The following is a 25,296-nucleotide window of genomic DNA, read 5'->3' as shown; positions in this document are numbered from 1 at the left end:
GTAGTGAGGTTGGCCCAGGATCGGGCAGTGTTTCGTTTTGCTGTGCGTAAGGTCACTATGTGTCGGTACAGAGTCGATGGCACCTAACAACAACAACAGTTCTTAATATGGATTGCTGGTGTAGCACTGGTCTTATTTACCAACGAATAGGTCAGCCATTCAAACCCACCAGTTACTCCTTGTGAACTATGCTGCTGCTGTTGTTATGTGTCGTGGAGTTGGTTCCAACTATTAGCAACCCTGTACAGGGTTTCCAAGGTTGTAAATCTTTATGGGAGCAGAAAGCCTCATCTTTCTCCCACAAAATAACTGGTAGTTTCTAACTGCTGATCCTGAGGTTAGCAGCCCAGTTAGTAACCACTACGTTTACTAGAGTATACATGGACTCTATGAGTCAGAACTGACTTGAAGGCACTTTACAACAACCGTTCTTATACTTGATACATTTGTTGAATTGGTTTATGTTTATGAAGTATAGGAGCCACTGTGGTGCTGTAGGATAAGTACTGGCCTGCTAACTGCCAGGTTAGCAGTTCAAAGCCACCAGTTTCTCTGCAGGAGAAAGATGATGCTTTCTGCTTCCATAAAGATTTACAGCCTTGGAAACCCTGTACAGGACAACTTACTATGAGTCGGAACTGACTGAATGGCAGTAAGTAGGTAGGTAATATATGAGGTATGAGGACTCCTATTTTGTTTGCTCAGTGTTGCTATAATCATATATGCCTTTTCAGGGTTTCCTTGATTTAAATTTTTTTTATTTTTATTTTCAGAGTTTCTGTGGCATTTTGTTTCGGTATGGCTTTTTTAAACCTATATAGCTCCATTGTGTGATTTTGCTCAATCTGATTTTGGTATATTCATATGTTGTATTTATTGAGATGCTTTGACTTAATGGTCCTGTCTTACATATTTCTTTCTTCATCTTCTTTTCTGATTCCTCTCATATTTTCATGTTGTTTATTAGATTTATCATTTCCTAGGGTTTTTATGGTTTCTCCCTTGTCTTTCCATCTCATTTTTATCTCCTCCCCTTACTGGCTTCAAAGTAGTATGTCTTACTTCTAGAAGTCTTCTGGTGGTCACCATTAAACTTGTTTGTGGATTGACCTCTGCAGTTAATGGGTGTTCCTGTCCCCCTTTCAAAGAAGATTTAGAACCTTAATACAATTCACAATCTTCCTCAGACTACAATTTTTTCATATCATGCATGAGCACTTATTTAACTTTGCAAGTTTTTATGGCTTATGAATTCACCAGTATTTCTTGTAGTCTACATTATAATTTTCCTTGAATTCATTGTTTTTGCTGGAGAACGTAAGTTCATTTTAGAGAGGCTATACTTCAGTCTGTACATGTTTGGAAGTGATTTTAATTTTCCCTCCTACTTGAATGCTGCTTTGGTTGGGCATGAGTCTAGATTCAAAAATTATCTCACTTGAAAGCTTTTAAGATCTAGTCTCCCTGTACTCTGGCATTTGCTAATGAGAAATCTGATGCCAGTCTGATTATAGTTTCTTTCCAAGTGACCTTTTACTTTTCTCACTTTTAATCCTTTTGAACTTTTAAAAATGCACTTTTATTTTAACGAGTCCCCCACAGTATGTCAAGGATGAGCCTTTACCCACTGACCCATTCTACACTCAGGACATTCTTTTAATTTATGAATTTGTGTTTTTCTTTAGCTCTGGAAAATTGTATAACTATATTGATTCCCCTCCATCTTCTATGTTCTCAGAGTGCCAATTACACAGACTGAGTCAGTTAAGAATGTTTTTGGTTTTCAGTAACAGAAAACCCTATAATCAGTGGTTTAAACAAGTAAACGGTAAATTCTATGAAGTGAATGATCAGAGTCTGGTTGTTACAAGTGCGTATTTATGTTGCAAAGAAATAAGCACATTGTTAATTAAAAACTTTTCTGTTCCCTCCTTCCCCCTCCCCCTTTTATCTGAAACTTTGCAGTAGTCAGTACACGGAATCGCCAACAGGTGTTGAGGTCACAGATGAGAAGCAAGGCAAGAAGAAGAGCAAAACTCCAGTGAATGTTGTGCTGAAGCCAAATCCTTTGGACCAAACTTGTATTCACCCAGAATCCTACTCCATAGCAATGAGGTAAGTCTGAGACCTTTGTGAGAACGCTCTGCCCAGAGTGAGTACTGTGCAGCAAATGGCCTTTGTTTGGGCATAATGGAGAGTAAAACACCTGACCGTGTTTAACCTGACAACGTTCTTCATAAGTTCCACATTGCTGAGTTATGTGGCACATTGTTTTCTTGCAGTGAGGAATGAAACCAGTATTCCTGGCACAGTGTCAGGCTAATAAGCCTTGATACTAATGCTGAAATGTGTGGAATGGAAATTGCATGGCACTCTCCTCTATTTGTTTTGGAAATTAACAAGACACAATTGACTGTCACTGAAATTAATGCTTGTGTTCAGTCAAGAATAAAACCCTTTTGAATATAAACATCAACTCTCAGATTTTCTTTGCAACCTGTTGTTCTAGTTGGATATTACAGAGTCTAACAAATGATAGACATTCATTGTTCCATTTATAACCAGAACTTGGAATATAAGAAGTATGAAAATTAGAAGTTGTCAAAAGTGAAATGAAATGCCTAAACATCAATATCCTAGGCATTAGTGAGCTAAAATGGACTAGTATTGGCCATTTGAATCTGATAATCATATGGTTGCTATGATGAGAATGACAAATTGTAGAGGAATGATGTCATATTCATCATCAAAAAGAGTATTTCAAGATCTATCTTGAAGTAAAATACTGTCTGTATTAGGATGATATTCATATACTTAAAGGAAGACCAGTTAATCCAACTATTACTCAGATTTATGCACCAGCCAAAATAGTGATGATGAAATTGAAGAATGCTACCAACTTCTTCAGCGTGAAGTTTATCAGACATGGAGTAAAGATGTATTGATAATTACTGGTGATTGGAATGCAAAGGCTGGAAACATAGAGGAAGGATCAGTAGCTGGAAAATATGGCCTTGGTGATAGAAATGATGCTGGAGATCACATGATAGAATTTTTTAATAGCAATAACTTCTTCATTGCAAATACCTTTTTTGACAGCATAAAAGACTGCTATAAACATGGACTTCACCAGATGGAATACACAGAAATCAAAGTCCTGGTGTAGCCCTGCATGGTAATGCATTGGACTGCAAGGTCACAGTCCATTGTGATCCTTCAGCGCAACACTATTATTACCTAGACTTCATTAGTTGTTTAGCTTTTTTTTTATTTTCAGGTTAAATTCATATACAATTCAATCTTAGATGTATGTCAGCTAAGTTTTGACAAACACTTATATCTGTTTAATCCAAACCTACATGAAGATATAAAATATACCATCAAACCCAAAAAAGTTCGCTTATACCCAGTCCAAGTTGATCCTATATTCCAGCCTACTACAGAAAACCATTGTTTTGATTTTTTTCTGCCTCTAGTAGGACTTCATATAAATAAGATACAGTCATTCCCTTTTGTGCTTCTTTTAGTCTTCTTTCTTTCAGTGCCTTGTAATGTTTATCTGTGTTTTTTTGTTTTTTATGGCTGAGTAGTATTACTTTTCAGTTGAGATATTTCAACAAATAAACGTAACAGTCATCTCTCATCCAATCTCATCATGTGCTCACTCATCTATACCAAGAAATTTGGAAGGTAACTGTTTAGCCAACCAGCTGGAAGATATCCACAATCATGCTTATTCCAAACAAAGGCCATCCAGCAGAATGCAAAAGTTACTGAACAATATCATCAATATTGTACATGAGTAAAATTTTGCTGGAGATAATTCAAAAACACCTGCAGTGGTACATCAGAAATTTAAGGTGGATCCAGAAGAGCACATGGAACAAAGGATATCATTACTGATGGATGTTGTCTGAAAGTAGAGACTTGCAAAAAGATAATTTACGTGTGTTTTATTGATTATGCAAAGGCATTGGACTGTGTGGACTACAGCAAATTATGAATAGCATTGCAAAGAATAGGCGGTTCAGAATAGTTTATTGGCTCATATTGTTGTTGTTAAGTGCCATTGAGCCAGTTTCAACCCATAGCAACCGGTATGGGATTTCTGAGGAGCAGCTGGTGAGCTTGAACCGACAACCTTGTGGTTCAAACCAACTCTGCAATCTAGCACATAATCATAGCACCACACCAGGACTCCACTAGCTCATATAGAACCTATGTATAGAACAAGAAGTCGCTTGAATAGAGCAAAGGAAATTGTCATGGAGAAGTATGCATCAAGGTTGTATGCTTTCGGTATCGCTATAAAATCATAGAAACCTTTATTCAACAAAATACCAAAATGTGAAGCTATTGTTTCTCAACATATCCTCCATCTAAATCTTTGCACTCTTTAAAAAAACTTGTTATGAATTGAGTGAAGGTTTACAGAGAGTATCAGTTTTGCATTCAATAAATCGCATTCTATGCTTCATTACAATGATTACAATCCCCTCCATGTACCAACAGTGAGCAGTATTCACTTCTTTTCATGCTAACTGTTGCATTCCTATGTCTCTCACTACCTTCATCTTTCCTCTGCTAACCGCCGTCTTGGTGTATACTGCCTGTCCTGTCTCTCATGTTAGCACGTGTCTACCCTCTATCCCATGAATAATTTTCTTGCCTCACTCACCTCCATAGTCTTCATAGTAAGTCTATACACTTCTGAAGGAGGCGTGTCATCTCTCTAACCCTTTCCCAAAGAATTCTGCACTCTGATTTACACCGCTCCAAAGCGGTAGTTTTGGCTTCTTCTGGGGACTCAAATCATGTTCCTTTGAAATATATTATGAGTTAGGGGAAGTAAAATAAGTCTGAAGGGTTAACATCAGGTCTGTAGGGTGGATTGGGTAAGGTTTCCCAAGGAAGTTCTCATAGGACAGCCCTTGCTATCCTCAAAGAATGAGCAGGTGCATTGTCGTGAAGGAAAAAAAAAAAAATTCCTTGGCTCAACTTTCCTTTTTTCACAGCAGTTCAGTTTTCATTTGTCTTACAACTTTTTTCCTAATAATCCCCCAGAATCATCATGTTTCCTTTGGGGAAAATCTGTCAAGATTACCCCTTTGAAATCCTAAAATACAGTTACCATGACTTTAAGATTGTACTTCTCTACCTTCAACTATCCCAGAAGATCCCCTCAGAAGCCACTGTTTTGATTGGAACTTGTTTTGAAAGACACCCTGACAAGACTAAGACAAGTGTGTTACTGAGAGTACTTGTCTGCAGCCATCCACCAATTACAGAGACATGTTTACTCATGTTTTGTTTGGAATAAACCTATGTTTGTATGAACTGGAACCCTAATAGCAATTTTTATTTTTATTTGATTTGATTTTTTTACTTACCCTGATGTATACTAAGCAAAGGAGTCTTGGTGTGGCGCTGTGGGTTAATACAGCAGACTGCAAAGCCGTTTGAACTGCAAAGTCGGTGGTTCAAGCTCACCAACTGCTCCTCGGAAACCCTATATAAGGTCACTATGGGTCGGAACTTAACAACTTAACAACGACACTTAACAACAAAAACATACTAAGCAAGTAATCTGAAGAGCTAAACTATTATGAAGAACATGGCATCAGTATTGAAGGAAGACTACTCTGGTAGCGTAGTGGTTATGAAACGGGCTTCTAACCTGAAGGTTGGCAGTTCGAAACTATCAGCTGTTCCGCAGGAGAAAGATGAGGCTTTCTTCTCCCGTAAAGATGTACAGCCTTGGAAACCCTGGACAGGGTCACTATGAGTCAGAACCGACTCCACAATACTTAACAACAACAACATACACAAATGACACAGCCTTGCTTACTGAAAGCAAAGAAGACCAGAAGCACTTACTGATGAAGACCAAAGACTATATCTAGCCTTCTGTAGAGATTACACCTCAACATAAAGAAGACACAAATCCTTCCAACTGGATCAATGAGCAACATAATGATAAACAGAGAAAAGCTTGAAATTGTCAAGGATTTCATTTTACTTGAAGCCATAGTCAGTACCCATGGAAGCAGCTGTCAAGGAAAAAACCCTTAAAATTATTTAAAAAAAAAAAAAAAGACCGGGTTAGCTGGTCAGAAAGAGACTGAAGGAACTTGAGGCTCTGGCCCTTGACCACCCTTCAGGAGGGTCTGGAAAGGAACTCACCCTTGTGGCCCAATTTTTAGCCAAGCAGTAAATAGGTATATAGGGGAGACAACATTAGTAAGGTATGCTAGCCATGGAATGGTCAATCATTCAAAACCAAAAGGGCAACGTGTATCTAAGGACAAAGTTGAGAAGGGATGAGAAGGTGGTTGGAATGGAAAGAGGAACCACGGGGAGGAAGCCGAATAACTGTTGTTGCGGGGAGGGAATTGCAATCGTTAAGATGAATAAAAGTGTGTGGTTTGTTGAATGTAAAACTGACGATCTTGTCTGTACAAATCTTCAGTCAATTCACAATAAAAAGTAAAAATATCAATAAATGAATGAGAACTTTTATAAGTAGAACTCAAATAGTGCAGGCCAGGAATAAAGAGAGACCCTCTATATGTGGTGTGATAGTTAAGGTTTGTGTAACCTTGACTGGGCCAGGTTTCTCAGTGGGTTGGCAGTTGAGATGTAGTTATCGCCATAATGAGATCTAATACAATGTAATTGACTCTAAGGTGAGTTCTGCCTTGAGCAGTCAGTCAACTGGAAGGATATTTCCTCGGGAGTGTGGCCTGTTGTTTGTTGTTGTTAAGTGCCCACAAGTCATTTCATACTCGTATACTTGTGGTAGCTGGGCAATGAAGAAGCTGGACTAAAGAAGAAGAACTGATGCCTTCAAATTGTGGGATGGGTAAAGAGTTCTGGTAGCGTAGTGGTTACAAATAGGCCTGCTAACCTCGAGGTTGGCAGTTTGAAACTACCAGCTGTTCCGCTGGAGAAAGATGAGGCTTTCTGCTCCCGTAAAGATTTACAGCCTCGGAAAGGTTACTATAAGTTGGAACTGACTCCACTGTACTTATCAACAACAATAATAGCAAAGAATATTAAATATATCATGGACTACCAGAATGAACAAATCTATGTTAGAAGCAATACAGCCAGAATGCTTCTGAGAAGCAAGGATAGCAAGACTTGGTCTCATACTTTGGGCAAGTTTTCACGAGAAGGAACTATACAACATGGTAGAGGGTTAGCAAAAACAAAGACAAGCCTCAATGGAATGAACTGACAGAGTGGCTGCAGAAATGGGCTCAAGCATAGCAAGTACTATGGTACAGGACTTAGCAGTGTTCCTACATAAAGGGTCATCGTGCATCAAAACCAACTCAAAGACACATGGCAACGATATTCCATTCTTTGAATATGAGGGGCTTCAGAAAGGTTGAAGAGACACTCCATTATCTTTTGATTCCTTTTTTCCACGATCTTTTTGAAACCTCTTGTATACTGACAATTAATTCTCCTGTTAATTGAATCTTGGCTATTTCCAATTTTGGCTATTATAAATAAAACTTTTGAAAACATTTTTGTACCATTTATTTTATTGTTGACATTTGTATTCATATATCTAGGAAACTTATCTAGATTATCTGGGTTATAGGTTACGTAGATTTTTAGTTTTTTAGAAACTTATTTTAGTATGATACCATTTTAGACTTCCATCATTGATGCATGAGAGTTTTCATTACTCCACACCTTGGCATCATTTGAAGTCAGTCTTTTAAATTACATACATTTTTGGGAAGTGTAGTAGTATCATGTGGTTTTAATTTGCTTTTTTTCTGATAACTAAAGACACTGAGCTCCTTATCATGTACTTAGTAACCATTTTTTTCCTTTGAAAACTCTTCAAATCTTTTGGTCATTTTCCAACTAGTTGTTTGCCCTTTTACAAGTTGAGTTATAGAATTTTTTGCATATGTGGAGGCTTCAAAAAATTAGAGAAATTGGAATGAAAAGATAATGGAATTTTTTCACAAAATTTTTAAAGCCCCCTCAGATGTTATGGATATCATTCCTTTGTTAAATATGTATTTCACAAATATTTTCTCTCAGTTTGTGTCTTGCTTCTTCATTCTATAAATGCCATCTTTTGATGACATTTTGCTGTTGTTTAATTTAGTAATTGTTTCTTATATCCTAAGAAATGTTTGCCTACTTTAAATAATGTATTCGTCAATGTTTCTTTCTAAAAGATTTATGGGTTTAGCTATTACTTTTAGGTCTATGGTGTGAAGTAAGGGTCAAGGTTATTTTCTTTTGCTTATTATGGTTATTCAGTCATTCCCAAACCTTAAGTTGAAAGAAAAACAAAAAAACCCACACAACTGTCCATTACCCATTGCTTTGGTGCCTTTGTTGAAAACCAAGGACGTGTATGTCGAAAAATGATGTATTTGTGTTTCCTAAAAGTTAATTATTAAAATAAATTCTGCAGCCGGAACGCAGATAACTTTTGACTCACTCTCATACTTTTCAATCCTTTTGTTAATACCATACTCTCTTCATAGCTGTAGCTTTGTACCAAGTTCTGAAGTCAGATAGTCTAAGTACTCTAATTTTGATCCTTTTTAAGATAGCTTAGGGATTCCCTAAATAGCACAAATAATCAGTGCTGAACTGTGAGCTGAAAGAATGGCAGTTTGAGGTGCCTGTGGGTTAGTGTGCTTGCTAGACTGCAAAGTTGGCTTGAACCACAAGGTAAGTGGTTGAAGCTTACCAACCGCTCCTTCGAAACTCTATACAGGGCAGCTATGGATCAGAACCACCTCGACGGCACTTAATAACAACAACAACATAGGTGTTTAGGAAGATAGGCCTTGCTATCTACTTCCACAAGATAACAGCCTTGGTAAGTCAGTGGAGCAATAGTACTCTGCACACGTGGGGTCACCAGGAGCCAAAACCAACCTACTAAATTGTGAAAACAATTCCTGCTTAAGGTAGCTTTAAATAATCTGGGTCATTTGCATTTTCTTATAAGTTTTAGAATAAGCTTGTTTGTGGTTTTGTTTCGTTTTTTAAATCTGGTGGGATTAGATTGGGATTGCATTGAGTCTGTTGGTGAATTTAAGGACCATTGATATCTTAACAATATTTCGTCTTTAGATCCGTGAACTTGCTATGTATCTATATTTAGGCCGTATTTCATTTCTTTAAGCAGTATTTTCCAGTTTTCATATACAATGCTTGCATGCCTTTTATTAAATGTTATTATATGTTTCTTAACAATATGGTAGTGGAATTTTAAAATTTCACTGTTAATTGTTGTTTATATAAAAAGGATATATGTCAGTCATATATCCTGCAGCCTTGTATCCTACTGAATGTACTTACTAGTTCTAGTAAATATTTGTAGATTTCCTATATGTTCCCATATAAACAATGAAGCCATCAGGAAATAGATTGACTTTGCTTTTATTACTTTTTTCTTAACTTGTTGCAATGGCCAGGACCTTAAGTATAATGCTGACTAGGGAAGTGATGAGAGTGGGCATCTTTGTCCAGGTCTCAATCTTAGGACATAGGTCTTTGTTTTAATATTAAAAAATATAGGTTCTTTTAGTATTTCTTCTTGGGCAAGGTACATATGGACACACAGACTGCTCAGAACAGCTTTGATGTCTCTAAACTAGCTTTTTGTTATATGTAAACCCTGTCTTTTTAATGTATTGTTGTTGTTAAGTGCCGTCGAGTCGGTTCCGACCCATAGCGACCCTGTACAGGGTTTCCGAGGGTGTAAATCTTTACGGGAGTAGAAAGCCTCATCTTTCTCCCGCGGAGCGGCTGGTGGTTTTAATGTATAGTTTTGTTTTATTCATAATCTATTTCTAATATGATTTTGTAAATTTTTTTTCATTTTTTTTCTCTCATAAGCACTTCTCTTATTTTTCTTCTACATATCCTTTTTTTAAGTGGCTAAATAATGTTTTGTCAAGTGATTGAACTTCAATTTAGTAATTATAGTAGCAATAACTGCTTACAGTGGATTCTTAGAAGTGGAATTACTCTGCCAAGACTTTGAAAGTTTTTGTGGATTGCCGGGTACCTTACTGACTTATAATGCTACTAGCAATATTTACCTTTAACAATATCGACTTCCTCCTGTTAGACAGGAGTCTTCTGCCCGTTTTCACATGGGCCAGTTTCTGAATGTGGAGCATGAAAGTTACTTCTCTTACCAGTTACTTCTCTCCGTGACCTTCCTACGGGAGTAGCCTTGCCTTCTAGAGGGTACAACTAGGGATGATTTTGGGAAATTTCTTCTATCTTCAGTTCAACTCCTGACCTTTGAGATCTGGAGATCAATCTTGCCAAATTAATCTTACTGTCCTCATTAACCTGTTTGAACCCATAATAGTCATCTCTCATCTTTAAACATATTAGTCTTGATGTCACACAATAGGTACTTCATGCTCTAATATAGTGTTACACAAGTGTCTTCCCAAGAAAGAAAATATGCTTTGAGGATGTAATTAGGTAATCATTGCTTTGATTTCAGTTCTATAAAAATAAATTCCATTGCAGTAAATTTCATTTCTAGTTATATCAGGAACCCACTGAGGAAAATAACAATAGAAAAGTGAATGACATTAATACCACCCTACTATGTCAAATATACCAAAATGTGAGTGATTAGGTCTTTTACTTTTGTACTTTCGGTATCTTCTTTCACAGTCATATTTTAGAAACTTCAGATTAAGATATTTTGTAACCTGGATTAATCATTTAAAGTCCGGGAATGCTCCCAAGCTTCTGACTTTTTCTTTATTATGTGTAGGAGCTCTCTCTATATTAGATGCCACCACTCATCTTTCAGTTTGTCGTACTGGCATGGCTTGTATGTTGCTGTGATGCTAGAAGCCATGCCGCCAGTATTTTAAATAGTAGCAGGGTCACCCATGGTAGAGCAGAGCTTGCAGAATAAGACAGACTAAGAAGATGGAAAGATGGACTACTTCTGAATGTTTAGCCACTGAAAACCTTACGAATAGTAGTGGAGCATTGTCAGATACAGTGCCAGAAAATGAGACGTTCAGAGTGAAAAACATTCAGTAGAGTTGACCATAGTGACGTGAATGGTGTAAAGTGGTCGGAACCTTTATTTGCTTATGTGCCACAGCTCAAAATGTAAAGAAACAACTGCAAACACTCATTAACTATCAGAATATGTAATGTAAGAAGTATGAAACTATGAAAATTGGAAGTTGACATAAAGAAAATGGAATGCAGAAAGATCAGTATCTTAGGCATTAGTGAACTAAGAAGTTCTGGTATTAGACATTTTGAATCAGACAATCATATGTTTTACTATGCCAGGAACAATAAATCCAAGAAGAATAGCATCACATTCATTGTCAAGAAGAACATTTCAAGATCAATTTTTAAGTGCAGTGCTGTCTGTGGTAGGTAATATCCATATGTCTACAAGGAAGACCAGTTAATACCACTGTTCTTCAGATGTACGCATCAACCACAAAAATTGAAAAAAAAATTTGTAGAATTCTACCAATTTCTTCAGTGTGAAATTGATCAAACATCAATCAAGATGTATCGATAATTACTGGTGACTGGATTGCAAGGTTGGAAATAAAGAAGAAGGATCAGTAGTTCGAAAGTATGGTCTTGGTGGTAGAAACTATGCTTGTAGAACGAATTTTTTAAGACCAATGTCTAATACATTGAAAATGCCTTTTTTAACAACATAAATGACTGTCGACCTGGACCTTTAGAGATGGAATACACAGAAATCAGGTTGACTACATCTGGGCTAATGTGTCACACTGTAAAATTGTTTGAACTGCAATGTCAGTGGTTCAAGCTAACAAGCTTCTCCTTTGAAACTTTATACAGGGTCACTATGGGTTGGAATCGACTCCACGGCACTTAACAACAACGGGAGTCCTGGAGTCCTGGTTTGGCACTGTGGCTTAATGAGTTAGACTGCAAGATTGGTTTGAACCATAAGGTTGGTGAGTCAAACCAACTTGATGGCACTTAATAACAAGTGTTGAAGGATTCTATGGGAAAAATACTGAAAGATTCACAAAGCCTCAAAAGAAGATGGAAGGAATTCACACACATTGTTCAACCATTTCAAGAGGTAGCGTTTGATCCATGTTAAACTGTTTCAAGAGATAGCATGTGATCAAGACCTAATGATATTGAAGGAAGAAGTCCAGGTTGTGATGAAGGCACTGATGAAAAACTAGTCTCCAGGAATTGATGGAATACAAATTGAAATCTTTCAACAAATGGTACAACCCCGAAGGTGTTCACTCATGTGTTCTAGGAAATTTAGAAGATAGCAACATGGCCAATTGATTTGTAAACATCCATGTTTAGGCTTATTCCAAAGAAAAGTGACTCAACAGAATAGCAAAATCTTTAGTATCATATGCAAATAAAATTTTGCTGAAGACAGTTCAGAAACGGTAGCAGCAGTACATTGACAGGGAGCTGCTTAAAATTCATGTCAGATTCAGAAGAGTACATGGAACAAGGGATATTGTTTATGACATTAGATGGACCTTGACTAAAAGCAAAGAATATCAGAAAGATGTTAACTTGTGCTTTGTTGACTATTCAGAGGCATTCAACTGTGTGAATGGTGACAGACAATGGATAACATTGTGAAGAATGAGAATTCAAGAGCACTTAATTATGCTTATGAGGCAATTGTTAGAACTCGGGGATGCTAAATGGTTTAAATTCAGAAATAGTGTGCAGTGGGATTATATTCTTTCACTGGATTACATGAAGAAGAACATGACTTCATGATTGGAGGAAGACTAATTGACATCCTGAGATTATGCAGGTGACACCACCTTGCTTTCTGTACACAGAGAGGACTTAAAATAGTTACTGATGAAGATGACAGACTACAACCTTTAATATGGACTGCACCTCAATGTAAAGAAAACAAAAACCATCACTACTAGGTCAATAAATAACATCATGATAAACAGAGAAAAGATTGATTTTGTTAAAGACTTCATTTTGCTTGTATCCACAATCAATACTTTTGGAAGCAGTAGGTCAAGAAATCAAAAGGCATACTGCAGTAGGCAAATCAGCTACACAAGACCTTTCAAGGGTTAAAGAGAAATGATGTCAGTTTTAGCACTAAGGTTCACCTGATCCAAGCCATGGCATTTTTAATTACATTAATGCAAGTGACAGTTGGTCAGTAAACAAGGAAGACCGCAGAAGAATCGATACATTAGAGTTACGATGTTGGGAAGATTATTGAAAGTACCATGGATTGACAGAAGAACAAAAAAATCTGTGTTGGAAGTATAACCAGAATGCTCCTTAGAAGCCAGGATGATGAGACTTTGTGTCTCATACTTTGGACATGTTGGGAGGAGGGATCAATCCCTGGAGACGGACATCATGCTTGGTAAAGTAGAAGGTCAACAAAAAAGAAGAAGGCTCCCCCAATTAAATGGATTGATACAGTGGCAGCAACAGTGGGCTCAAACATAACAATTGTGAAGATGGCGCAAAACTGAGCAGTGATTCTGTTCTGTATAGGACTGAGTCAGAAACAACTAGAAGGCACCTAACAATAACCATCATGTCACTGCAGAAATATATCAATATTGGAAGTGATTGAGTCTTTTTTTACCTTTGCATTTTTAGCATTTTTCCTCAAATTTCTATTTCAGAAAACTGAGATGAAGATATTTTACACCTTGAGTTAGTCATTGAGTAGTTAAGGCCTAGGGTGACTCCCAGGGTTCTGGCCTTTTCTTTATTTCATGTTGGAACTCTCTCTATATTAAAGTCAGTGTCCTCTGTCTGATGTACAGACTGGAATTTCTTTTGTTTTTTTCTTTTTAAGCCAGTTTTTCATCTGCTTATGTTTTTGAAATATAAATGTGTCGTTCGTACAAAGTCAAATCTCCTATTTTTCTGTGTACTTTTATGCAAGATTGGTCTTCTAAAGTCAGTAGTGATCCCCATAATTTCTTATAACCTTCACAATTTTATTATTTTTTCTCTGAATTATGCTATTGATAATGATTTTATTAACTTCTTAGAATGTACAAAGCACTGTGGTAGGATCTGAAGAGTACAAAAATGATCAGGGATGATTTGTGCCCTCCAGAAACCTTCTAAGTAGGTTGGATAAACTTAGAAATTACCGTGATTAAGAACCCACTGCCATCAAATCGATTTCTACACAGGGTTTCTGAAACTGTAAATCTTTATGGGAGCAGGTAGCCTCATCTTTCTCCTATGGGGAGCTGCTGGTGGGTGTGAAACACTGAGCTTGTGGCTAGTAGTCTAATTTTAACCCACAGCACTACCGGAACTCCTTAAGTAACCATAATTATTGTTAACTGTTGTTGACTTTTCTGACTCATATCAACTCTGAATCGAGTTTCCCCAGAGCAGCTGCAGTTCAGGGCTTTGTTGTTGTTGCTGTTGGTGCCCTTGAATCAACACAAAATCCTTTGTGAAGTACATTGGTTGTTCACAGGAGAAAAAGCTCATTTCCAGTTACAGGGGCCTCAAAAGGTTTCACACAGGAGCTGATATGTGGAGTAAATCTGAAAGGAATTCAACCACTGAAAGAGGAAAAGAGATGTTTAAAGGGCTGGAGACAGGCTCAGGTCGCGTTTTGGGGAGTAGTTAACCAATAAAAACAACGAACATTTATTGAGTATGTTCTCATTGTTATTAATGTTTAAGTACCGTCCAGTCGATTCCGACCCATAGTGACCCTATACAGGGAGCTACTGGTGAGCTTGAACTGCCGACCTTGCGATTCAAAGGACTTTTCAGTCTAGCGCATTAACCCACAGCACCACACCAGGAACATTACAGCATTAAGCAACGCAGCAACCCTATGAGGTTGGCACTTTTATTATCCCCACTTTAGGTATAGAGTCTATGGTGCATTAGATAAATTTTCTCAGATAGCTGTTGTTGTTAAGTGTCATCGAGTTGGTTCTTACCCATAGCAATCCTGTCTAGGGTTTCTGAGGAGTGGGTCGTGAGCTTTAACCACCAACCTTATGGTTCAAACTGACTTTGCGGGCCAGCGCATTAACCTGCAGTGCCATATCTGATGGAGCCAATATTCAAACCCAAATTTGTAACTGTCCAAATCCACAATTTAAAAATGTACGTTAGAGCCAGATTTGAGTGTACTAATTAAATTAAAGGTACTGTATACTTAAAAGAGAGGACACATGCTGTTCAGCACAGAAAGAGTAGCAGGATAAGTGTTTCTTAAAGAAAGAAAATGAGTATCTTTGAGTGTCGCTATCTCTCATTGCAGTATTGAAATTAGATTCTGCCTTTCCTTTTGAGAAAACTTTATCTCCTACAATAAATGAAATGTTGCCTACTTATTTTATTAAGGGATCTGTTGAAAAAGGATTCTCCTTTTGATAGAGTTTTAAATTGTTTTGCTGCATATATGGTATTTCCTGAATATTACACCACAAAGAATTCCCTTCCATTAAGTTTTTTAGAAGGCGGCATGGCCATTTCAAATAAGCAGTTTGATAATTACTGGATATGATACTTTTCTCATTTCAGGACTGGAGTAAGGCTCTCGGGCAGGAGTAGCCATTCATCCTAATAAGGCACCCACTTCTACCAGCACAAAGTTTCACATAAGAGAGAGTGTAGGAGGGAGATGGAGAAAGAAATAATGCAAGGTCTTTAAGAAAGGTAGTTTAAAAACATAGTAAGAGAACCTACATTGTGGAAGATGCTAAAAGAACACAGGATTAAGAAAACTACTGTTGCTACTGACCGTTTAATTTTCCTTTGGTGATCCTTTGAAGCCATTGTTTTCTAAATCCTTTTTACTTGTCTCAGGAGGTTCTCATACTCAGCAAATAGCTTCATTTCGTACTTCACTGAAAAATGAAAAGCTACTTGCAATCCCCTTTCTCAGATTGTCTCTATATCTTTACTCTTTCAGTCCTATCCTTCCCTAAATTACCGCTCCATCTTTTAATTCTGTTTCCTTCCCCACCCTCATAGCTCCTAACATGCTACTGAAGACTCATTGGTTGACCTTGGCCATTGAAAAGGATGATCTGCCTCTAATTCTTTTACTGCCTGCTTTCTCCCAGTCCACCAGAATTTGACTTCCATCCTTCCCACTCTAATGAAATTTCTCTTAAGTAATGACTTCTTCATTGTCAATACAACTGGCCTCTTTCAGGCCTTAAACCATTTACCTATTTTATTTTCTCTGTTGTCCCATCCTCCTGTGTCTGACCTTCTAAATGTAGATACTTTTCCAGTGCCTTACTCTAGCTGTCTTCTATTATTCTATAGTCTTTCTTGAATAATTGCATCTACAAACATCACTGTTTTTTCTCTCTAACTTCACTGATAATTCCAATCTTACATCTTCTCATCTCTAGTCCAGGCTTTTCTGCTAAGCTCTAGGTTCACCTTTCCATTTTCATTTCTGTGAGAGTTTTTTTTTTTTTTTTCTTTTTAATTGTGAATTGCGTGAAGCTTTACAAACCAGATCATCAATTTTACATTCAACAAATCATGCACTTTGTTTCATCTCAATGATTATAATCCTCTCCATTAACAACAGTTACCTGGCTTCTTCCCTGTGGTACCTATTTCCATCCCACCCTCCTTCTCATTCCTTCTCAGCTTTGTCCTAGGTAGCTGTTGTCCTTTTGATCTTGAATGATTGACCAGTCCATGGTGAGTATACCTTAGTAGCATTGCTGTCCCCCCATATGGCTGAATATAGGACCACAAGGGAAATTTCATTTCCAGACCTGAAGGGTGGTCGAGTGTCATAGTCTCAAGCTCTTCCAGTCTTTTTAGTCCACATTTTCTCCCACTCTGCCTGGGACCTTGTAATGTGATCCCTTTCAGAGCAGTTGGTAGTGGTAGTTGAGCACCATCTTGTTCTTCTGGTCTCAGAGTCTTGGAAACTGATGTTCACAGGTTCCATTAGTCCATTGAACAAATTAATTCCAAGCATCTACCATTCTCATCTCTTTTCTTTCCTCCACACATGGGGAGTCCAAAAACAGCACCTTAACTGACCATAGAGGCAAGGGAACCTGCTCAGGAATGGATCGTTTTAATAGAGCAAAATGAAATGTTTCACTTTAATTCAATTCGAATCATTTTTCAGTCGCTGACACTAGCTGAGGTCAATGGCAAGACTCCCATTAGATAGAACATGTAGATCCTTTATGTTTTATGGAATTGCCTAGCCCACATGTTGAGTATTTCTTTCTGAATTATTTGTGAATTGAAATCATTTTAGGACCTCACAAATTGAATCACATTTCCCTTCATTCAGCATTGTATCCAGGGCCCAGGCATTCCTAGATGTTACAGACCAGAAAAACAGAGACAGACCATGAAAGAGGATTACTTAGCATGTTCTGTTGTCATCCAGAAAATCATCACAGTGTCGCCATGTGTGAGTGATTTCATTGTGTTAGACACTGTAAGCCATGAGCATAATTTCTGCTATATTATAAGTAGAATGAGGCTCAGAAACAATCCATTAAGGTTACCACTACCTCCCCCCATTACCTCTTTTGTTTTGTCTTACTATTTTCATTGATGAAGAGAGCCAAAAGCCAGTATCGTATTTCCCCAAAATGTCTTGTGAATAAGGTGCCAGGAGGTAGTGCTTTGTGGTGTAGACTGTGCTGATTTGTACATGTCACAGTGAGACCTGGCTCCCTCCCAAAGAATCTGCTGCATTAAGGACTTGATTCACTCCAGATAGTTAAGCTTGAAAGTCGTTATGCTCTTGGTTGAGCTTGAAAAATGCCAGGAAACTTCATGTCAAGTCTGTCATTCGGCACTCATTTTAACAAAGCATTAACTAGTATTTAGTTGTTATTTTCATTTTGGCCATTTGGGAAACTTTAAAACACTAGTTTCTAGAAATGATTAGGAGTCTGTGTAGTAAGAATATGGCGACCACCATTCTGGTGGACTGGGGACACGTATACTGAGGATTGGTTTTTATCAGTATCTGTCCTGTAATGGTGGTGTAGTGGTGTGAAGTGCCATCGAGTTGGTTCCGACTCTGCATAGGGTTTCTGAGGAGTGGCTGGTGGGTTGAACTGCCAACCTTGTGATTCAAACTGACCTTGAGGTCCAGCACATTATCTTGCAGCAACTGTAGTATTAGTACTTTGATAATTCCTTTATTAGTGATGATGTAACTATTTCTGGCCCGTATACTTAATGTTGAAAAGTATGTGTCTAAAGAGCAGGATAACCATGAATTTAAAGTTTAGGTCTGGGACAGGAATAATCACAACCTGGCAAAATATTTACTAGAGAGGGGAGAATTCTATATGCAAGTCAAGCAATGCTTATCTCTAATTTATTTAAAATATTTGTCCGGTTCTAAGACCAAAAGTAGAACTAACCCATTACCAAAGATTCTCCAGTGAGGGAAGTGGATCTTAGAGTGTGCTCTTGTGCTAAAATTAATGGCAGGAATGGCAGAGGAGAGGCCTCTTTGAGGTCCTGCTTTGTTCTTTACCAGGGAACTAAAAAGTCAAGCCAAATCCATACTGAAGACCATTCGTGAGTGGGCACATCTCAGACTCTGTTTCTTTCCCATTCTATGCAAGGATTTCGCTTCTCTGAACTCTTTTTTTAGACTTGCATTCAGAAATTTTATCACATTCTCTCCAACCTTAGCTTGCTGCTCAGCAAGGAAAGGGGACTGTGGAGTTCATTGTTGTTGTTGTTAGGAGCTGTCAAGTCAATTCTGACTCACAGTGGCCCTGTGCACTGCCTGGTCCTGCACCATCCTCACAGTTGTTTTTATGTTTGAACCCATTGCTGCTGCCACTGTGTCAATTCATCTCTCTGGAGGTCTTCTTCCTTTGGGCTGACCCTCCACTTTACCAAGCATGATAGACTTCTCCAGGGATTGATCCTTCTGACAACATGTCCAAAGTATGAAACACAAAGTCTCGCCATCCTGCCTTCTAAAAGTAACGTTCTGGCTGTACTTCTTCCAACCCAGATTTGTTCAGTCTTCTGGCTAGCTAATAGGGGTTGTAACTCAGGGAGTTAAAGTTGTTTTGCTTTGCTTTTGAAGCAGCAGTAGACCCATGGCATTCACTGATTTCACATTTATAGTTTCAACTGAGCAACCCAGAAAGCCCCTAGTTTAAGATGGTTTGTCATTTTTCTGAGGAGTAAGTCACTTCGCTTCTGAACACATCAGGCACAGCTTTATTCTGCAGTGGCATGCCAACTCATTCTCCTGCAATCATAAAAAATACAACAACAAAAAACATGTTTCTTTGTGGAAAACTTGCCTGAAAAGAAATCCAAGTACAAATTTTATACTTTAATGAAGATTGGATAAACAGATCTAAGGAAATTATTTGTGAATTTGAAAGACCTTACATTTTTCTGAACTTGCTTCACAATGGACATGCAAACTGAGGTAGAACCATTGCTGGCTCTTGTTAACTGATGCGTTGGGATGTGTAATAATTAACTATCCCGCATTAATTTCTTCTATTGGAGCCACCATTGTTGTTAAAGTGCCGTTGAATCAGTTCCAACTCATAGCAACCCTGTATATAGGGTTTCCAAGGAACAATTGGTGGGTTTGAACCACTGACCTTGTAGTTAACAGTCCACACCAGGACCCTGGAGCTACCACTGTTGTTGTTAAGTGCCGTCGAGTAGGTTCCGACCTATAGCGACCCTATACAGGGTTTCCGAGGAGCAGCTGGTGAGCTTGAACTGCTAAACTTGCAGTTCAAACAGCTTTGCAGTCTGATAGAGCTACCATTAGACAATACTAAATTACTTTTTCATCATGCAAGAAAGGCTAAGCTCAAAGTATAAAGATGCTAAATAGAGTACTAAATATTTCTGTCTCCTTTTCTTATTTGTAGTTAAAACATGTTACAGTAATTCCCAAGAAGTAATATTTATCATATCCTCATAAGTGCTTCTTTCAAAGAGAAAATTATGAAAGGGAATCCACTTATGTAAAGAATTAGACGATAGGACTCTGGAGTTCCTAGGAATCGGTTGTTGTATCTAATGTTGTCTACACTGTTCTACCACATACCCCACACGAAGTTTCTGGTAAGTCTGGTAGAAGGAACAGGGAAACCTGAGACTGTGTTTAACTTTCCCGTAGTTCAGTCTGGAGACAGTAAGCGGTGGAGAAGCCAGTTCAACTGCCTGGATTCCCATCATGGTTATTTTAACCTGGGAACTAACGCTGACCTCCCCGTACCTCCATTTTCTAATCTGTTAAATGGGGATTTAAATAGCACCTATCTCACAGGATGACACGATTATATTATAGTACTCAGGACCTGACAGATTAATCTGCTACTGTTGCTATAATTATTTTTGCTGTGATTGAGAAAGGGCTATGAAAATGAGAATAAAACGTGGGAAAAGTTACAATGGTTGGTCCCAGAGGAGAAAACAAAGTTACTTTACCTTATAATCCTGATATAGGCAGGAGCATTTAGCCTGGAGTACTTCTGGATCTTGGGTGGAGAAGAAAGCTGGTTTACCTCCTGCCTTTCTGGTAGGAGTAGGAATTGCCAGGCAGCCCTAAAGTTGTGCTTGCTTCAGTCTCCTCCAAAGTGTGTATGCGCCCTTCTCCTGCCCTTCTCCCACAAGTTGAAGTCACTCAGTCTGGAGCCTGGAACTTGTACGCTATCGATTTAGTCTCCCATGATCTCACCTCGTATCCTGGCCCCATTGTAGCTATGGATTTTCATCCTAGCCGGCCCTCTGGCGCCTTGTGTGACAATAAACAAGTCACTTTGACCCCGACTACCCATTCTTTAAATGGAATTAAAAATGTCTGTCTTCTCCATCCCAAGGACAGCCAGGGATCTAAGGATGTGGCAGACGTTACACATTTTCAGATCCCTTTAAGGAGGGTTCTCTGAGAGGATGGCTTCACAGTTAAAGGCTGTTTTCCAAGGAAGAAAGTCCTTTTCCTCTGATACATGGGCTTTACCCCCGGGTAGTGCCCGAGCTGTTTAATTTCAGCTCTTCCAGCACTGGCATGTATATTTTTGAATACGTTTTTTGTATTTGCCCTCCTCTTGCAAATACTCACAAGGCACTAATCCACGTTATGGCTTTATAGCCAGTAAATTGAATTATATTAAATTTAAACACAGCGTTTTTCAGCTGTAGAGAGTCTACAGCCTTTGAAACCACTAACCTAATTTTTCCAACTCTTATTCAGTGACTCCAAAAGAACCAAACTTTTTTTTTTTCTTTTGAACTCAGTTTAAAAAATAATAATAAATTGCTCCCAGACATTGGTCCTGGGTGCCAAATTTTATCTGGGATCTAGATCATCTGTCTGTATTGGAAATCCCCCAAAGTAAAAGGGTAAGAAGTTCTAATGAAGATGTGATCCATTAGTACTTTTACCTTAGCTGATGCCTCAGGTCTCAGCTGTGTGACTTTGGGCAGGTCACTTAATGTCTCTGAATTCTGGTTCTCTTATGTACAAATCCACAATAAATTTTATAGAATCAAATGGCTGCATCTTTATTGAGCATTTTGAAAGTATCTGTTCATCTTTGTATAAAAGCTTGCTTGTAAGAGAGCAGATATGTATAGAAAACGATTTTTTCCAATTATACTGTCTATAAAGGCAGCCCCGATTTATGCATAACCAAATTGCATGCTACCCGTATGTCTTAGTTCTCTAGCGCTGCTATAACAGAAATACCACAAGTAGATGGCTTTAACAAACAGAAGTGTATTTTCTCATAGTTCAGGAGGCCAGAAATCCAGATTCAGAGCCGTGGTTCTGGAGAAAGGTCCTTTTCTCCTTTCAGCGTGTTTAGTATCCGCCCAGCACCTCTCAGAGACCTCTGTGTCCGAGCATCAATCTTTCCCTGGACCTTGGAGCTTCACAGTTGCAGGGGTCCCAAGTCCAAAGGACACATTCCACTCCCGGCTCTTCTTTCTTGCCGGTAGTGGGTCCCTCTTTCCCTGCTCACTTCTCTCTCTCCTTTTGTTATGACTCTTGTAAGATAAAACAGGCCACGCCCATGGAAAACTACTTTATATTAAGGTTGTGGTGGAATTCAGGGTATTGCAACCCACACTTAATCATCTCATTAGTTTATCACATTAGATCCCATCCAGTTACATCATGGGGGATCATCACATAATTGCCAAACCTCAGAATCCTGAGCCAGTCAAGTTGACACATATTTAATCAATGACATTGCAGTTATGAACCAACCCTTTTAAAGCATCCAATAACAATTCCTGGATCATTAAATGAACTAGTACCAGAAATCTGTTAACAAAGTAAAACCTAAATCTGTTACGGACTTACTTTCCTGGGTTGCAATCCCTTGTGAAACTGATAGTGCAAGAGAAAGGAAAGTGACATTTCCTGGAATCCATTTGATGGTTAGTGGTGGTTTTAGGCTTTGCAGCTACAGCGCCTACACAGATGAGAATCCAGGGGAGGCAGTTGGTCAGTCAGTAGCAGAAGGGTTCGCTCCCCACTGCCTGCTTACCAGACCTCACTCCACAGTGTGTGAGGTCCAGGCCTGGTCCCTGAGCTGTAGAAGGCCTGCGTGTAGTAATCCATGCTGGGCAGACTTGCCTCCTTGTGCAACACCTGGAAGTAGCACATACCAAAAACAGGTCCACTGACCCTGGGTCAAGCTGCTCTCCTGGCACCACTGTCTCATAGATCTTCTCCAACTCTCCATGGTGGCAGGTGGCCCTGGTAGTGTAGTTGTTACATACTGTGCTGCTAATCGCAAGGTCAGTACTGTGACTCTACCTGTCACTCCACTGGAGAAAGATGTGGCTTTTTGCTCCTGTAAATATTTACAGTCCCTAGGAAACCCTATACAGATTCCTTATAAATTGGAACCGACGCCACCACCACCATCGTGTATGTATTTGGTTGTGGTTTGATAAGTTGTAAGTATACTGGTTTTCTTATGTCACTTGTAAACGGATTTCTAAGACAGATCTGAAAAGAATTTTAGAAGCATCCTGAGCAATAATAGCATCATTTCGGTACATTACCTTCCCATTTTATATATACATACTCATTTGCATGTATATGTTTATACATATTTATTTTTAATATCATTTATTTACATTTTAATACAGTGTATCATACATAGCAAGTGACTGAAATAAAAGCTACATAAATAATGAATGCTGCTTTTGTGGCATTGATTATTCACTCGTCTTGAAGAGTTTCTGTAAATATTTCTAAAAAGACGAATATAATTCTAAATCTTAAACTTTTAGAGGGTTTTTGTGTATGCATATTTTAGCTATTACTTCTCTTTTTTACAAAGTTAATTTCCTGTACTAAATTACTAAAGAATATAAACTTTGAAATGAAACCACTCTCTAAGGATATGCCCTTCTATATACAATTAATGCAACATGCAATAAGTATCTAGTTTCTGTGCATGTCTAACAGACCTTTGAGAAAGAAGGAAGCATTTAGTAAGTTCTTCAGAAGTTAGGAGCAGGTAAGTCTGATGCTCATAAACCAAAGCTTTTGGAAGACAAACTGCATTCCTTAGTCTGTCACTGCTTCTCCTTTTTAGTCCTTGAGAATTTTCTGTTACTCCTAGATCCAGGCATGTAGATATTCAGGTGCAGGAAGAGCTCCAAAGACACTTGAAAGGGTTTCTGTCCCTACCCAGATAGGTGCGTCTATTTAAAATTATACCCAGATCAAAGCCAGAGCTTTCAGAATCCCTTTACCTTTTCTGAAAGGGTCACTTTTTAAAAAATTTATCTGCACTGTAAGTTCTTATGGAGAATTATTTACTCTAACTTCCTGTGGTTAGTTATATACAAAAAAATTTTTTATAAGCTCCTTAAACATTCTTTTCACTCAATCTATACTCACTTCTGCAGTATAGTAGGCAGTTCTGCAGACCTTTCTGTCAGTGGACTCTGTGGGAATTTACCATGACTTACAGATTTTGTACCAACAAAATTTTTTAAGACTTGTGATCTAGTTCAGTGTCTTGTTTTAACAGAAAGGTTAGAAGTGTGGAAAGAATCTTCGATGCTGATTAAAATGCAGTTCACATTGCCGCCCCTTTGATTGCCAAAACAGTGAAAGTGATGAAGTCTTCACTTTCTTTAACCTAAAGGAAGGAACCATGTACTGCTAAATTCTCACCTGAGGAGCTCTGATAGCTTAGTGGTTATGAATCATGCTGCTAACCTCAAGAGTCAGCAGTTCAAAACTACCAGCTATTCCTCAGGGGAACGATGAGGTTTTCTGCTCCCGTAAAGATTTACAGCCTCAAAAATCCCGTAGGGTCGCTGTGCAGTCAGAAACAAGTCCATGGCACACATTCTCACCTGTGTAAATTTAGTGCCTCTGTAGATAGTATATGGGAATATGAATTCATAATAGCTGGTGTAAGGCTAATTTCTAAAATGTGAAGATAACTCATATCCCCATTGTCTCACTTCAACATCCGGACACTAGCCACTCACGTAGTACTTCCTCTCTCTGATCCTAACCACTCAGAGTTGGTCTCTACGAGTTAAGATTCTGTCCATCCATCCCCTGTCAAGTAAGCAAATTCTCACTGCCCCAAAAGTGACCACACAACTCACAAAGTTTACTTAGACTTTTGTTGTTCAGTACCATCAAGTCTTTCTGACTCATAACAACCCTGAGTAGGGTTTTTGAGGAACAGCTAGTGGATGTGAGCCACTGTCCTTATGGTTATCAGTCCAGTGCTTATCTTACAGCACCATACCCATGTAATATGCTTATTTGTTGTTGCTGTTTAGTGCCATCAAGTCAATTCTAACTCACAGTGGCCCTGTACAAGCTTTTAAGGAGCAGCTGGTGCAGTTGAACTGCTGACCTTGCCATAAGGCACCATACCCTTGCTTACTGAAAGTGAAGAGGACCTGAAATACTTACTGATGAAGATCATAGACCACAGCCTTCGGTAAGGATTGCATCTCAATGTAAAGAAAACAAAATTCCTCACCATTGGACCAGTAAACAACATTCTAATCAGTGGAGAAAAGATTGAAGTTGTTAAGGGCTTCATTCTTCTTGGATCTACCATCAACACTCATGGAAGCAGCAGTCAGGAAATCAAATGATGTATTGCATTGGGCAAATCTGCTACACAAGACCTTTTTAAAGTGTTGAAGAGCAAAGATGTCAGCTTGAGGACTAAGGTGCGCATGACCCAAGCCATGGTATTTTCAATAATCTCATATGCATGCAAAAGCTGTGGACAGTGAATAAGGAAGACC

General features: G+C 38.4%; 1 protein-coding gene across 1 annotated transcript in view; it reads left to right on the top strand.

Annotated features, from left to right (window-relative positions):
- SRBD1 (S1 RNA binding domain 1) overlaps positions 1–25,296 on the top strand; it is a 352,160-nt gene that overhangs the window by 312,060 nt on the left and 14,804 nt on the right. Inside the window, exon 18 of the mRNA XM_006839417.1 lies at positions 1,969–2,115. Coding sequence (XP_006839480.1) covers positions 1,969–2,115 — 147 coding nt within the window. The remainder of the gene's footprint in view (positions 1–1,968; positions 2,116–25,296) is intronic.

Source organism: Chrysochloris asiatica, unplaced genomic scaffold (genome assembly GCF_000296735.1).
Source record: "Chrysochloris asiatica unplaced genomic scaffold, ChrAsi1.0 scaffold00024, whole genome shotgun sequence".
Classification (NCBI taxonomy): Eukaryota; Metazoa; Chordata; class Mammalia; order Afrosoricida; family Chrysochloridae; genus Chrysochloris; species Chrysochloris asiatica.
Note: the sequence above shows the minus strand (reverse complement) of the source record. Positions and strands in the feature narration are given on the sequence as shown.